Here is a 17,381-nt window from a genome sequence, read left to right as displayed (position 1 = left end):
AACATTAGCCTATTTAAGCTTCTCATAAAAACTGAGATTCACAAACCAAAAATAAGAAACACATACCAGAAGAGAGGCAATTGATTGAACATTTCTTTGCTTTCACCTTCATATATTTTAGAATGATAACTATTTTGGGTTGCAGTTATTGTTTTACGTTTTGCAATCAATCATATCTTTACACATTTATTAGCAGACAAGATTAATCCTGTAGTTTTCCCATAGAAAGAATTTGACCAAGGTGCTACCTAACACCTAACAAACCTTTGTATAATTCTTCCCCCTCACTGCCTGCTGCTTCCAGATGAACCATTGAGAAAGAGCAGCAGCCTCACAGTCCACCAGGTCCATTTACTTTCAAGAGCTGCTTTTGCTCATTCTAAAATGTCTCAACCACAAGCAAAGTTTACCAAATATTCTGCTGTTGTGAACACACAAGTTTTCATGCACTCCCAGGACCTGAGAAACTGAACATCCAGTGGATTACTTTTATTTTTGATGCCAGTGTCCCCACAACAATAGGAAAATCCTTAATGTTAGAACACTGTGTGGCTAAAGTGGCTTTAGCTTTGATCGCGGCTGTATCTCAGGTGGTACAACGGGTTGTCCACTGATGGCAAGGTTGGTGGTTTGATCCCCGGCCCATCCTTGGGCAAGACACTGAACCTGAAGTAGCTCCTGCTCACCAGCTCTGTCTCCATTGGTGTGTGAATGAGAAACACATTGTAAAGCACTTTGAGTACCATGAAGTTGGAAAGGTGCTAAATAGGTGCAGACCATTTACCATGGTATGGCCACAGGTCAGCACGAGGTGGAAATTGTAATGCTCAAATACATTCAGAGAAATTGTTTTGTTTCTGTTGTCAGACAACATAATGAGTATGAAATAATAAATCAAACGCTGCCTTTTAAGACTACATGTGAAGATGCAGTCACTTCAGAGCTATTTCCCAAGTGGTGCTGTGAATTCAGCAATATTTCCGTGTCAAAGTGAGAAGCAACAGAAAGCCATGGTGTCACACACTCCCCCTGAAGTTAGCTGTTGTTGTACAACTGCACAATGTGGCCATGGTTACTGCAGGTAGTAGACAAGTGTTTCCTCTTTATTTCAATCGCATGCTGACACACACAAGAGACGCAGACACTAATTGTAAGGCTGGTTTGATCCCCAACCTTTCCATGTGTCAAAGGTCCTTAGGCAACACACTAAAGGGTGGCTGAGCACCTTGCATGGCAGCTCTGCCACCATTGGTGTGTGGGTGAATGAGAAACACATTGTAAAGCACTTGGCAGAACCGAGCTGAGGTTAAAATAAAATAGAATAGAACTTTATTGATCCCTTTGGTGCAAACCTCAGGGAAATTGTTGAAAAAAGAAAGAGACTATATATAGGTATGGATCACTTACTATTACTGTATTTAAACATATAGACACTGAAACTGAAACAGCCCATTTAAAACAGGAAATGGACCACCTTTGAGCTAGTTTAACCTGAAAAATTGTAAGACGCATTCTACGGACATGTGAGACTTGCAATATTGTGCTGGAAAGGCACAAAATGGGACCTTTAAATATGGTGAGTACTGGAAAAAGTTACTTTTTAAACTAAAGCATTTTAACACCAAATGGTGTTAATTGATTTTCGTATGGTTCAAATATTAAAAAAAAAAAAAAAAAAAGAAATGCCAAAATATGCTGCAGAATGATTAGTTGAGATGTAATCTAGAAATATGTTTAATAGGATACAAGATCCAACATCCTCTCAAGTTGTTGATTTTCTACATTTATTTTGAAAAAAAATTCTCTTACTACGTAAAATGCGCTTGACGTTCTTGTAGTTGAAGTGTGTGTGTGTGTGTGTGTGTGTGTGTGTGTGTGTGTGTGGTCGTTCACGCGCACCGGGGATTCCCCTGCGTGACAAAAACAGCTCTGGCTTTCACATGTCAGCTCTTCCCTTCTCGCCTTTCAACGCTCCTCTGCACTCCGCCTGTAGCTCCTGCTGTTACCGGATATTTGGTCGACGTTTCCCCTCACTTGGCTCGATTTGAACCCATTTCACCGACTCTAGAATGACCTGCCGTGTTTTGAAACTTTTTCAAGCTCGATAATCGATCCGAAGCGGCCGCCTGTTGCTGCGGGGAACACCTTTATCAGTTAATGGCATGAAACGAAGCGGCTCGTTCGTCTGCTTTCACAAAGGAGCGCTGGTTTCCTCAGGTGGCAACAGGCTGTCCTCGGAGTCCGGTCACAGCACCGAGCCCCAAGCTGCGACAACACCCGTCAGAAGCCTTTAAATCCTCGGTGAAGGCGGGAGGGGGAAACCCAGCGAGGAAATGGCGAGCGACGGCTGTGGCAAAGATGATTTGCTGGAGGATAACCGCGCAGACTCGGGCATCGATTCGTACCGCTCCATACTGAAGTCGGAAGAGCCCCGTGACCCGAGCACCGACTTCAGCGGGCCAAGGGACAAGTTCTCCACCGGGGAGGAGCGCCTGGACTCAGCCTACGGCTCCTCGTCCATCACGGTGGAGAGTCTGTCGGAGATAGTGGAGCAGTGCTCGCTGTCCAGCGCCGAAGAGCAGCAGGCACACATCTGTGAACTCTCTGAACAGGAGGAGAACTTGCTCACGGCTATCACAGAGGAAGGAGACACGTAGGTTTTGGTTTATTATCTGAATTTCGTCTAAAACTATCACATTTTTCTCAGCGCACCACTGTTTATTGACAGGCGCGGTGCTGGTGGGGCTCCAACACTCCATCTGTGTCCCCACAACGCTCACAGTATAAACCGGCCAGTTGTGTCGTAGAAAGAAATGTGCTTTTATCAGCTCTCGTGAATTACTTTTCTAGTTTTCCACCTCCTTCTTTGGAAGCATAGTATTATTTCCATGATCCACGCTGTCTTTTGGCACCCTTGTGTTGTTATCATCAGTATTAGCAGTTTTGTCTAAAAAAAAAAAACAAAAAAAAACACGACTTTGTCAACTGGTTTGTTTTGAAGATAAGCAGTTTGCAATGATGCAAACAGAGAAACACAACAAATTTGCACATTTGGTTTGCTAAAAGCAGAGGAAAGTCTGCAATGTTGCTTAGAAAGTGGCTCTTTAGAGAGTTTCGAAATGAGGTTTACTTTTTACTGACCAATCAAGTAATCGACTGGTGGTTCAAGAAGTTAATGATTTCTCTTTTACTCCACTAAATATGAGAAACTTCGAATGAATTGTAGTTTATGGTCCATACACCACATTGAATATGATGCTGGTGTTGAAGGGGATTTCATAGCAGTCTGATACTGCAGACTTTTTTAATGAACTTTGTCCGTACCATAAATGTGGATGTCTCCTGTCAGGCGTCTCTCAGTCAGAAAACAGAAGTGAAACAGATAGGCCTGGACTTCCCCTGCAGCACAAAGCACATGCTGTGAGGAAGCAGTATGGCTTGCTTTTGATCCAAGAAACTTGTTATCAGGACAGGACGGAGTGTATTCATGGTTTTGTTTTCAGGATTGACAAGCTTCTGTCTGTCTGTCTGTCTGTCTGTCTGTCTTTCTGTCTGTCTTTTCAGACCAGACATCAAAAAATGTCAGTTGTGACAGAGCAGCTTTTTGCTGCTGTTGATTTCTCAGTTTGACTCAATGAAACTGCAGCTTTTTGCACACGATCCAAACACCTCGACATCCACACACAGCTTCATCAGCCCATGTCGACCTTATCGTGTGACCCAATCATCTAGTGTCATCAGTCAGTTTTGATGATAATGCATACTTGTCAATGAGTCCCACAGCCACCAACCAGTGTAGTCCTGCGATTGATCTTGTCACATTATTACAGAAGTGTTGTTGTGTGTCTGACCTCTTTTCATTTCCGTTTGACATATGTTCAGGCCACATGGTGTCATTCTCGCGCCCTAAATTTAGATACCTGGGAGGGAAAAAGCACCTGAAACACAGCACACTGTACTGCTTAGACTGAGAGTCATGCAAACGCTAATTTTCCCCTGTGGGATTTTTTTTTAGTTCTTATTCATTCAAGTCTTACTCAAACCAGGAAGTTTCTTTTTCACACACGTTGCTCACAGGGTTGACTATCTGGTTGAGCAAATCCTTTGGTCTGCAGGCATTTAACTGAGTCTGATGATACTGCCATGACAGAAATAGATTTGGAAATGTGTCAACATACTTGATTGTGTGATGCATTGTCCGTACATTTTTGCCATTGTTACCATACTTCAGTGTTGGATTAATCTCTGTTTACACTGTTATTTCAATTAAGATTTAATTTGTTATTATTATTATTATTATTATTATTATTATTATTATTATTATTATTATTATATTTTACAGTTTATAGCAACTGTATTTGGGAAATCACTGGTTAAGTAAGAGCTGCTGCTGTCAATTCATCTTGTGTTTCTTTTTCTTGACTAAACACATTATGATTTACTGAAAAATGGCACACAGTTTACCAAATTGCTTGTTGTCTAAAAAACAGTCCAAAACCCAAAGATATCCAGTTTATTGTAATTTAACCGAAGAGAACGCAGACAGTCCTCAGTTGGAACCAGTTAAGGTTTGGCACTTTTGGTTGAAGAACAACTTAAACAGTTATTTGATACTGAATATATGATCAGTACACTAGTTACACCTGACTGGTCAAAGCAGTTTTTGTCATAATTGCAAGAAAATTGGCTTTGTTTTGAAAGCAGTGTCGGGTTGGCAGTGTATCAGGATTACCTTGTTAATTCAATACCAAGTAAAATGTAGTTTTTAGTCCATCTTGTGGAGGGCCTGTTGCACAGGTGAAATATAGTCTCAGTACCAAAAATGTAAATGCAGGTCTCCTACATAAGCGATCCAAGGCACGCTGTCAGGTGTGTGTGAAATGAAAATGCCTTTATTTCACATGGTAATATGTATTTAAACACCAACATGTTGCGACCACCATAGGTTTCAATCATTGTCAGTTTCAGCAACACACACCAGTGTTTTTTTTCTTCTATGTGTTTCCAAAATACATTTTTGTGATTAACAGTGACTTTCTAACCTCTTAAAAACTTAGATATATGTTAAATTCATGTCAGTTTAATTCCTAAATTTGTTAAAACATCAACAACAAACAAGAATTAATGGTTCTCTGTGTGAAGTGTTGCAAAGAAAATAGTTGCATATAAAATGCTCGCAGAGTCCCTTATTGACAGGTTAAAAAAGTACCAGTAATATGCCAGCTTGGAAACACAAGAAATGATATTAGTCATGTAATATTTAGTTGTTTATTATGTTGTTGTTGTTTATTATTATATCCTGCATTAAAGTTTATGTCCTCTCACATTTAGCAAATTGGTTATTATGATATGTAACATTAGAAATCTGTGCTGTGAATCTTTGTAGGAACTTTTGCCCCGTCTATGAACAGACAGCATGGGATTTAGCATTTTGGTTAAATGATACTACATTTATTCTGAAGACCCACTCGCTTCTAAACCTTGAAAGCACAGCAACAGCAGCATATATCGGCCACAACATTTAAACTACTGACAGGTCAAGTGTATGATGCTGATCATCTTGTTACAATGCAGCGTTCTACTGGGAAATCTTAGCATTTATATGGGTATCGCGTTGACACATTGCACCCACCTAAGCATTACTCCCATGGTAACAGTGCTCCCCAGAGGCAGAGACCTCCCTCAGCAGGACAATGTGCGAAACACCACTGCTAATACTGCTCAGAAAAGGCCAGGGAACACAAGGTGACCAGTTTTGATTAAGTATCAGTGGGATGTGCTGAAACAAGCCTTATCCATGGGAGGTCCCACCTCACACCCTGATATCAGATACCACAGTAAACCCTCAGAGGTCCTGTTGGTCCTGTATCCATGCCTCGTCAGGCCAGCGCTGCTCTTGCAGCACGAGAGGGACTTTCATGATGTTAGGCAGTAGTTTTAAGCTGTGGCTGATCAGTTTACACCTAACAGTGAGACAAGCTCCTCACTCAGGCTGTTTGGGGGCTCGAAATCAGTTTCAGCCTTTCATATGGGGTCTGTTGATATAGAATTTGTACAAAATGATTTTTAAAACTTAAAGCCAAACTTTTCTAGATTGGGCCCATTTGATGTTGTTTTCAGTTAATCAAATTAGGTGCTCTATGCACAGTTCTATTTTGTGCTTCAATACACGTTTGCGTCCACTTCCCACTCAGGTTTTAAGGTTAGTGTGTTTTGTCGTTGTTTGTTTTAAGTGTTTCAGCTACAGCCTCCAAGGTTGTATCTCTCTGATCTAACGGCTATCTTTTCCAGAATGTTAAGTATTGCCTAATGTCCCAACTACTCAAACTTGTCATTCAGCCCAATAAGTGTTGGATTTTAAGGTAGGATAAAAACAGAGGGAAATAGTGATGCAACATTTTGCTGAATCACAGTCTTTCCTTTTCTACTGGTGCTTTTTTGGGCTGTTTTCTTAAGTTAAAGTAGATCTGCATGTTTTTGCAAACATTCTTTATTTTTCTTTGTTACTCCTGTAGAATCCTGCACTTGGCAATCATCCATGAAGACAATTTCATTGCTCAAGAGTTGATACAGTTATTTCCAAAAGAAGTCCTGGACATCCAAAACAATTTATACCAGGTAAGTATACCATGACTTGTTTCACTATATAAGCATACTGGAGCTTCTGCAGGATTTTTTTAAAATTCAAAAAGGACTTCCTCATTATCGGTATCTTGATTGTGGAAGCAGTAGCATTATTTATATCTCTGTACTTCCAGAGAACTGCTGTTCCCCTTTATTTGCAGTCCATCTTCTCTCAGGAACGTCACAGTGGGCGGTTCCAATGTTAGCTCATAAGGGACTTTGAATGGAAACTCCCCTTCTCTACCTCATGTAGAAATAGAACCACAGGGAGCTGTGGAGTGTATCCTTGTGTGGATGTGGGTGGAGGAGTTGTTCCAGTCCTGCAAGAATGTCAGAAGACTTACAGAACTGTCAAATGAACGTGAAGATAAACTTCATTACTTTGTGCAGTGACTCAGTCCGCCTTCTGCTGAGTCCTTTTTGGTTGCCTTATTTCCTCATATTTGTTATTCTAAGCCATTGCCCTTAGACACCTTACAAGGAAGAATTCTTGTTCTGCCTTTAGGTTTTAAAAAGAAAAGTCACCCTAAAACATTTGCCTTCTTATTTAAAAAAAAAAAAAAAAAAAAAGTAATGATGCATTTTTATTTCATTTTTACAGTTTTAATGTGTGCTGCTCAGTTACAGCCTTGTCTTTCAGGAGAATTGTGATCGCAAGTGATATGCAGAAATTCAATCCATAATAAAGAGGCAGAGGTATATCCTAGACCGACAGTAGTTTCTGTAGACCATGTCACAGGGGTCAACAGAGAACCCAAGTGCAGACACTAGTGAGGATGAGGAGACCCATGACTGTGTGAAAAATGTTTATTTACAATAGATGCAAATACAAAGTGAAGTGAAAAGAGTTAAAAACCAACAACAAAGGGGAGTGAACTAGGAAGAATGGGCAGTTAAATAAAACTCATGACAAGGTAGGCTAGAAAAACTAAAACACAGAAAACCAAGAACACAAAAACTGCTGGTGAGTGACAGACACTAAACACATGGAACTACAACCATGGAAGAGTTTACGGAGAACCAAAATGAAATACTGCAAGGACTACAAAGAATATGCAAAGGAGAATATAAGAACTGAGTTGGTGGAAAACAGGCAAACTGTAGGCTAAAGATAAGGCAGACTTGGCTGGCAGGTTGGGGCGGAGGGCAGTGCAGACAGGACAACAGGAGGGCTGGTTCTAAGTCCAGAGTTTTTTGAACAGCATGGCAGGCTGCGAAACATCCAGAGGGACATGTGAGACAAAGCAGGAAACCAGTTCAGTCGTGAGTTAAAGTCAGTGATGATGGCAAAGTGAGGTTTGAATTGGGGTTTTGTAGAGAAGAGGGTTGATATGTGGCAGGTGAGCCAGCCTCTGCTCAGGGGTTTGCACTTGTTGATGAGGCAGCGCTCACTGAGACAGGAAGAGGCAAAGGAGGAGCAGAGACTGGCAGCAAATCAGGGGCTGGGGCAGGGAACCTGACAGACCAGGATAGAGTGCAAGCACAATACTTGTTTATTTCCAGTTTGTTTCTTTATATGTGCATTTGACAAACAGCGGAGCCGAACAGATGCAGGCCTTCACACTGGGGTTGTTCAAAAACATTCGAGAAATGAAAGGGAAACAGTAACTGAAGTAGAAGTGGTTAAAGGAAAATGTAATTTGGGCTGCAGCTAACTAGTATTGTCAGCATGAACTGATGAAATTGAATTTTTTGTCAGAGAACTCTGACTACTGTTTATACCAACTGAGCTCAAAAGGTGTTCAAATTACATGATGACAAATCAGAAGAAGTCCTTACATTAAAGCGTCTACTACTAAGAAATGTTTCTTGTTTTTGCTTGATAATGGCCTAAAAAATCAATTATCAAATGTGTTCCCATCGATAAATTAATTAGTCTTTTCAGCTCAGCTCTCCTCTTAAATATGATTATAAAATGATTTTGGCATGCACTATTTATGACAATAAATGGCATTAATAATACATTTTATGATTATTGTATTTTTGTTGTGATCCTCAGAGCCCTTTGCACCTGGCCACCTACCTGAACTTGACAGATGTGGTAAAAGGCCTGGTGGAGAAAGGGGCCAGCCTGGAGCTGCAGGACCAGGATGGGAACACAGCACTGCATGTGGCCTGCCAACATGGTCAGACAGAGTGCGCCACAGAGATGACCCGAGACATGTCTTCTAGCAAATTAATGCCGGTCCTCGATACACAAAATTGGAGAGGTGTGGAAAAAGACTGCTGTTGTCTTTATTTAATCTCTTTAATTTTACAAGATGTCAGCTTTTAACAAAAGAAAAGAAGAAACAGCAGTAAAAAAAATAGTGGTAAAAATGGCACAAGCACTTGTAGGTGTAGCACAAGTGTGGAGGTTTTGCATGAGCAATATTGTGTTGATCTACGTTGTCCTGGTCTCAGTCTGTCATTTGAAAAAAAAAAACAACAACAACAACACATTTTTACATTGCATCTCTGAATTATTTTTTAACCTGAACTGAGCCCCATGTTCCATTTAATTTACGTAACACATGTACTTGCAGGTCTGCCCTGTCTTCACTTGGCTGCACTGAACAAGCAACATCAAATTATGAAGCTTCTGGTGAAAAAGGGAGCAAACCTGAATATCCAGGTTAGTCTGTGACTCTTTACCTCCAAACAGCTTTTGTAATACATTTTTATAACTAGGCTTTACTTAAAGGCTGAATTTATACTCAGTCTGTCTTTTGACTTATAGAATAGAAATCAGAAGTTTTGTGCTGATGTAATTTAGGCTGAAATTACTCTTTAAGTCAAACTGATGGTAATTTTAAACAGTACACCTCTCAGGTACAAAAACAGACTCCCGCACTCCTGTCTAACTTCCATCCATCTGTACACCACTTAATCCTCACTTGGGTCATGGAGGGCTGGAGCCTGTCCCAGCTGACTCAGGTTGAATCACCATTTAACCTGAACATGTTTTGGACTGCCAGAGGAAGCCGAAGAACCTGGAGAGAACCCACACTGCACAGGGAGAACATGCAAACTCCACACAGCCAAACTATTTCCCTGATGAAGGTCTCGGACCAAAATGTTGCATTAATAAATTTGTGATTGCAAGTTAGACAGTGTGCGGGAGTCGGTTTTTTGTACCTGTTGATGTGCTCGTCCCTCTCTGGAGACAACTGCTCTACCACGTGAGCCACAGCCGGCCCAGATACGAGATATGATTAGGCTGGGCTGCCCAGCTACCTTTAACTTTCTGTTGATGGAAGGGAGCATGACAGTCAGTCCCAAAACTACCTCAGACATTCCTCTTAGTATAATAGAATAGAACAGAATATAATACAATAGAATAGAAAATACTTTATTTATCCCAGGCCTGGGAAATTATTTATTTAAATCACTGGCTAGTTATATCACTCTGCCTCACATACAGGGTGTACAATTGTTATTTTAATTGTCATTATTATGAGTTACTGTGTTCTTTTCTTCCATGTTTGCATGATATAGAAAAAAAATCTATAAATAAATTTATTGTCCCATGTATGTCTTTCTGGGATTTGTCATTACTATTCTCCACCTACTTTCACAGGAAGGAACCAGTGGCAAAACAGCTCTTCACCTAGCCGTTGAGCTGCATGACATGACATCAGTGAAGTTGCTGCTCAGCAGGGGGGCCAATGTGGATGCTGCCATGTTTAATGGCTGCACAGCCCTGCATCTTGCTGTGGGCAGACAGGACGCAGCCATTGCCAACCTCCTTTGCCAATCTGGCGCTGACACAATGCTGCGAAACATGGAGGATGAGACGGCGCTTGATCTAGCTGATGGGAATGATGATGTGAGCAATTACAGTATTATTAACAGTGAAGTGCTAACATGGGCTACCATGCATATTGTAAAGACTTTCACGTATACGTGAGGACACAAAAAGTAGAAGTATTGCCTGGGGAGTCAGGCCTCATATTTTGTGGACTTCACTTTATGGCATGTTTACAGTCTGTGTGTAGCCAACTAATGTCACCAATTATTTTGGGGACTACTGTTGTAAGGCCTTCAGTTTGGCATTTGGCTGTCACCATCTCTAGCGAGATCTTGTGGACACTACAGCTGATACAGTAGTGACTTGTCTGTCACCACTGTGCCCTTAAATCTTATTGTCTGTTTTTACTCTGAATGGAACCATAATTTACGAAATATAAACATCATGCACCGGAGAGTTGCCCCCTGCTGGTCATTAGAAGAGTGCAGGTTTAAACCATTTTCTGCATTGACTTTACTTCTGAGATCTGGAGGTTACATCCATCTTTTATACACAGTCTTTGTTACAAACACTCTTGTTTATTTTAAGTCAATCCCAAACACCCTGTCAAGCTGCATCAAATGTATACCAAGGCTGCAGTTGGAGAAAGTCTTGGAGTGCACAAAACAAATGCAAAATTTACTTTCATATGAAAAAAGGAGTTTGGATCACTTAGCAATGGCTCAGTTGTTTCTCTTCTTAGCCCGGATAAGATGCTTCTGACATGGGTGTTGGGTGTTCAGGAGTGGTTTGAAAATAGGAATTCGACACTTGTAGCCTATTTCCTGGACACGTCTGTGCATGGTGGCTCTGGATCTCCCCCACATTCTTGAATCTACTTTTCTTGACAATCCTCTGCGGTCATCCCTTTTGCTTGTTCACCTTTTCCTACCACACTTTCCATTTATATGCTTTGATACAGCCCTCTGTGAACAGCCAGCCCTTTCAGCAATGTACTTTTGAGTCTTGCCCTTCTTGTGGAGGGTGTCAGTGACTGCCTTCTGGACAACTGTCAAGTCAGCAGTCTTCTTCATGACTGTCGTTGTGTATACTGAACCAGACTGAGAAACTAAAGGCTCTTTGCAGGTGTTTTGGGTGAATAAGGTGATTGGAGCTCTTCTCAGGATTGTGTGGGAGTGTCAAGGGGTCCTTGATCGACGTCTTTGTTGCCCTCATTGGAAGATTATTTTGAGATTTATTTGAGGGGGATTCTATGAGCTATAAGCTGTTATCAAAGTCTCTAAAGTTATCAAATCTCCTGTCATGGGTAGATCTTCTAATGCCTGAAACTGGAAACAAGAGGAGGTGCAGAAGTCTGCTTTTCCTCCAGACCACTTAAATTGCAATATGGTGAAAGGTTAGAATGACATTTATGCCCAGTGACTCCAAAAATAAAACCCCTATTCTAGCTTTAATCTGTGGCTGACAAAAGCTCCCAACAAACTCGCTATTTACATCCGTCTGAGTGATGTTTGTCAATCAGCAGTTTCATTTTTCGTTTTTATTTTTAATTTATATAAATAAAAAAAGGGGTAGAATGGTTAGCACTGTTGCCTCATGGCTAGAAGGTCCTGGGTTCGAATCCCGCCCTGGGATCTTTCTGTGTGGATTTTGCATGTTGCCCCTGTACTTGCCTGGGTTCTCTCTGGGTTCTCTGGCTTCCTCTCACAGTCCAAAGACATGCTGAGGTTAATTGGTGATTTTAAGTTGTCCGCAGGTGTGAATGCGAGTGTGCTTGTCTGTCTCTCTGTGTAGCCCTGTGACAGACTGGTGACCTGTCCAGGGTGTCCCTTGCCTTCGCCCTGAGTCAACTGGGATAGACTCCAGCCCCCCTGCGACTCTAGTGAGGATTAAGCGGTGTATAGATAATGGATGGATGAATAAATAAAAAAGTATACACCCATCAGCCACAACATCAAAGCCACCTGCCAAATGTTATGTCGTGCTGCCAAAACAGTTCTGACCCATTGACGTATGAACATTTTACCTCTGGGATGTGTTGGGGTGTCTGATGCCAGGACATTGGCAGCAGATCCTTTTGGGCCTGTGGGTTGCGGGTTGGACACCGGGTCAACACCTTGGGTTCTTTTTCTTGTTCTTTGAGCCATTCTCGAGCAGTTTTAGGCAACTGCATTTTTTGCTTTGTCCTGCTGAAAAGGGTTGCTGCCATTGAGGAATGCTACTGTCAGTGGTTTTAACGTTGTGGTTTATGGTGTACACAGTACTGTATCTAAGTTTTAGGAGATTTAAATGTCTAGATTCTTGTGATGGAGGTGTTACAGCAACCCCAAGCATAAAGCAAGAGTCATAAAGAACTTCAGCTTACTGGTTGTCAGATATTTTTCTTTTCCTATTGTTTATAAGGATAGTAATGGACAATTACAGATGTCATCAATTATATCTGACTTTGTATCCTTTTCTTTCAGATTCTGGCTCTATTTCCTTTTGATGACATCCAGATCTCTGGAAGGTCGGTGGTTGGCATGAAGTTTTGAGCTGAATCATTGGTGGAGCTTTCTGGAGCATTGCTGCAGCTAAAATTTTTGAATAAAAGAATCTGTATTTAAGCTGAATTTTCATTAAATAGTGCCTCTGTTTGTAATATACTCTTGTACCCAGGCAGTTATATACGCCATATAAATCCTACTTCCTTCTGGGAAACAGAGTGATCCTGCTTAATTGAACACTGATGAAGAAAATATGTTTCTCAGTCACTGGCTCGGTTTTTTTGCTTCTTTTCATGTGCCTCAGGAGGGAATGTACTCACCTACAAAACCCACCTCACTGTGACCGGCAAACTTTCTATCATTTGTTCAATGTCCAGAGAAAAAAAATCTACCTCCTTATCATATTTGCCTTTTATTGGTTGGCTATGGCTAGAAATGGAACATAAAAACTGCATCGTTTCACAGCTTCTCAAACTGTCTCACTTCTATGATTGCCTTTGTATTGTGATGGAAAACAATTTTTTTAAACTTCGGAAACGTGGCCTTTCCATGTAGTGTGTAGCAAGACTGTTTGAGGAAGGCAAACAGACACAGAGAAAAAGGAGTATTCCATTTACTGAATAAAAAATGTAAATCCTACAAAGACAAACTAATCACACCCCTGCTTTTGTTAGAAAAATGATATAAAAATGTAATATATGCCATATAATGTAGCTTGTTCTTTTTGATTTTTAGGTTTGCTGCTTCATGTTGTGAAACTATTTTCTCCATCTTATCCTTCATCTGCAGAAAACTGTTACTGTTCTGTTCTTTTGTGTGTAATTACATTGGCCATTCTAGTGAATATAAGCAGTTCTTTTATTTTGTAATAAAAATTTAAAAATTCATTGCATATTGTGCTTTTCTCTTGGATGAAGAGAAATTGTGAAATATATTATCCTGCATTTACAGGCACCTGTGTTATCTTGACGCACCCAAACTCTACAAACAATATCTACTTTCTATTCTGCACTGTAGGTTTATTGAAGTTTCATAAAAGGTCTTTCAGATATGCTCACAAACGATACAAAAATTAATCTTTTGTTTGAGTTACAGGAGAGGAAGGACTTATTATTTCAGCTGTTTATATACAGTACACCATTCTTGTCATTTGTGTGACTTGCCACTACTTATAGCAGTGTTATTCAAATGACAAAGTCCTTTTCTTTTTTTTCCAGTCAGCTGCTTTTGCAAGATGTAACTTTTGTTTTCCTGTAAAGCTTCTTCCTGATGGCTCCTACAATACAATGACTGGTGAGGCAGCTGGAAATTCCACTCAGCTGAATCGCTTTTATAAACCCATACATTCAGCAAAACAGGTTCACTTGATGAGCGTGTGTAAATATTAGAATAACTCTGGTAATTGCAAAATAACTTGTGTCAAACACCTGATCAAAGGAAAGTTACAGTGTCATCACAGTGTAGTAAGTGTTTGACAGAAGATTCATTGGTTCAAACTAAACGTATTTTGGTGACAGCAACTAAACAGACAAACCTTTGTGGTCTACAGCCAGAACAGAGAGTTATGAAACTACGACTTCCCCATTCAACAGGGAATCTCTGAAGCTATTTGTGTTATGTACAGTATAGCTCAGGGGTTCTCAACTGGTGGGTCGCGACCCAAAAGTGGGTCGCGGACCTGTTCTGGGTGGGTAGCGGACAGCTGGTGAAAATTAAATAATATAATGTGCGTCTCAGGTTGGACTCATTTTTTATTTTGAAAAAACTTTTATTTTGACAGGCACGGTAACCATAGTTTGTTTGACTTTCATTTTAAGTTTGTGTTGATGTTGGGATGCAAGATGGCAAAGCGTAAACATGACTCGGAGTATTGAAAATGTGGATTTTCATACTAGGGCTGGACCTGAATGGCCACCTATTGGTTCACTGTGCTGGAATCTGGATATCAGTTTTGATCTCCTCCTTTCATTGTGTCATGTGATTCACTGTTTTCTTCTTCTACTACTGTGCTAAAAATGTCAGGGTAACAGGGTTGCATGCATGTTGTGGGACACAGATTCCTTCCATAATAATTAATATTTAAAATATTATGTTGATTAAAACAAATGTTTCCACAATTACAAGAGACATCTATTAACAAGTAGCCCTGTGATAGACTGGCGACCTGTCCAGGGTGTCCCCTGCCTTCGCCTTGAGTCGGCTGGGATAGGCTCCAGCCCCCCCGCGACCCTAGTGAGGATTAAGCGGTGTATAGAAAATGGATGGATGGATGGATCTATTAACAAAATAATACCGAAGGAAATAAATTTAAAATACATTTTACCTATTTTATTTGAGATTCAATTTGGTCATCAGGGGGCTGGGACAAGAGAAAAAAAATGCATTTTAGGGGGTACTCCAGACATATTTGTTATTTAAAAAAATATTTTGAATCAACATTTTCTCTCAGTTCATTTACATTTGGTCTCAGGACCAGTACAATTTACTCAAAAACTGCATGTTTTAAAATTTTGTTCATGGATTGTATGAAATTTCATGGTTGGGATGTAAAATGACCCACTACTAGGCAGGACCTAATGACATTTCCACATTGAGGAGGGCAATTTTTGCTCCCAAAACTGTCCTCCTTCTAAATGCACAACCATCTTTGACCTGCTGACTCCCTGCCAATGCCAATGTAATATAATGTAATATTTATGATGTGGTTTATTGTTTATTTTATTATTTTATTATTTTTAAAAATATCTTTATTTTAAATACTTCGTGAGCTTTTGAATTGCCCCTAGGGAATAAATAAAGTTATTTGAATTGAACTGAATTGAATTAAATTGCATTGCATTGAATTGAATTGAATTCAGTGTTTGGCACCACTGCCAAGGTCACCGGTTCACGTCCCAGTGAGAACACCAGGATCTCTCTGCATGGAGTTTGCATGTTCTCCCCGTGCAGCGTGGGTTCTCTCCGGGTTCTCCGGCTTCCTACCACACAGTCCAAAAACATGTTGAGGTTAGTTGGTGATTCTAAATTGTCCGTAGGTGTGAATGTGAGTGTGCTTGGTTGTCTGTCTCTAAGTGTAGCCCTGTGATAGACTGGTGACCTGTCCAGGGTGTCCCCTGCCTTCGCCCTATGTCAGCTGGGATAGACTCCAGCACCCTTGTGACCCAAGTGAGGATTAAGTGGTGTATAGATAATGGATGTGTAAATTGCATTTGAACAATGACACAATTGTCGTAGTTTTGCCTCTGTGCTTCCTCATAATGGATTTGAAATTAAGCAATTAAGATGAGAAATGTAGTAATTAATTGTGATGTCCACCATAAATAAGCATGAATCATATGTTTACATTTCAAGCACTTTGCATAGTTTTTTAACCTAAAAAAATACAAGTAACAATCTATTACCATGTGTCGAAGCAGAAAGCTCATTTGCTTGCTGCAATGGTTGCATTCATGTTCTTTTCATTTAAAAAGCAACACAATGTATGATTTGCCCAGGAATTTGTTTTGTGTAAAATGGATCCATTTGTTAGTGGTATGTAATAGAATTACCAATTTACACAATTCTTTAGTGTGCACATAATCATAGATGTAAAGTAAATAGAAAAGTATTACATAAATACTCAACCAAGTATCACAACTTGTGTTTCCGTACCATGATATTGCTCATGTGCTTTACGGTCAATGTCTGCGTTACTTTTTTTGTTGCACATCCTTGTGCATGAAATGCATGCGGTTCCTCCTCCACACCTGCAGGGGGCAGCGCCGCCGGGAGGGCGCGGCTTCCGTGTCCGGCATCCTGTGGTGTTGACTAAAGGAGTGGAGGGGGCCTCTCCTGCTCAAGTGAATACATCGGCTATTGAGGATACGGCGAAGACATCAGGGCTGAAGACGGCCTGTCAGAAAGACCACCGTTCTTAGTTATTAAAACATCGTTACCGGGCGGACCCGGGCGGCTTCATGCTGTGTCACAGCGGACACGTCTGAGTGTGTCGGCGGGTGAGCTACGCCAGGTGTCGGCCACAGAGAGGGAAAATGCCTTCTTTCTCATGGAGGTAATGTTTTAGACCAAGAGGAGCTAACTGGGAGAGTGTTATGCTAAAGATGAGTTTTAGGTGTGGACGAGTTCAGCAGACTGTTGACTGACTTCAGTGTTCCGTAAATGTACCTTTTCTAAACTTAGAGATTTTTTTTGTATTTGTGAAATCAAACAATGAAACAACCTGCTGATGAAAGTTGTGAGTCCTGTGTGAGGAACCGGTGCTAAGTTCTGCATAATTCAGCCAAAAAACGTCTGCACAAAGTCTGTGTCTTGGTTCATAAATCGTGATAGGTGCCAGCTAGAAAATGTACCTCAACAATATTTAGACTTTAGTCTCAACGACAGCCTTGTGCTTAGTCGTACAGGTGAACAGGTCTGTCTGTCTGTCTGTCTGTCTGTCTGTCTGCACCCCAATACTGGGGCAGTGTTCTGTCCTCACCGAGGGCTTTCACACCATAGTCTGTCTTCTAGTGTCACTAAATCCGCTGGGCACATCAAAATCT

The 17,381-nt window shown here is 40.7% G+C and overlaps 2 protein-coding genes across 2 annotated transcripts in view; both read left to right on the top strand.

The window, feature by feature from the left end:
* Positions 1-1,929: 1,929 nt before the first annotated feature.
* nfkbie (nuclear factor of kappa light polypeptide gene enhancer in B-cells inhibitor, epsilon) lies at positions 1,930-13,727 on the top strand. Its single transcript, XM_008276760.1, has 6 exons — positions 1,930-2,653; positions 6,516-6,618; positions 8,624-8,834; positions 9,150-9,238; positions 10,184-10,432; positions 12,820-13,727. The coding sequence occupies exons 1-6, from the start codon at positions 2,334-2,336 to the stop codon at positions 12,886-12,888; spliced, it is 1,041 nt and encodes a 346-aa protein (XP_008274982.1). The 5' UTR covers positions 1,930-2,333; the 3' UTR covers positions 12,889-13,727.
* Positions 13,728-16,635: 2,908 nt separating this feature from the next.
* Positions 16,636-17,381, top strand: part of slc35b2 (solute carrier family 35 member B2) — an 8,661-nt gene continuing 7,915 nt past the window's right edge. The window contains exon 1 of the mRNA XM_008276758.1: positions 16,636-16,891. Coding sequence (XP_008274980.1) covers positions 16,872-16,891 — 20 coding nt within the window. The 5' untranslated portion in view covers positions 16,636-16,871. The remainder of the gene's footprint in view (positions 16,892-17,381) is intronic.

The sequence above is a fragment of the Stegastes partitus genome, unplaced genomic scaffold (genome assembly GCF_000690725.1).
Source record: "Stegastes partitus isolate 25-593 unplaced genomic scaffold, Stegastes_partitus-1.0.2 Scaffold80, whole genome shotgun sequence".
In the NCBI taxonomy this organism is placed as follows: domain Eukaryota; kingdom Metazoa; phylum Chordata; class Actinopteri; family Pomacentridae; genus Stegastes; species Stegastes partitus.
This window is presented reverse-complemented; position numbering and strand designations above follow the sequence as displayed.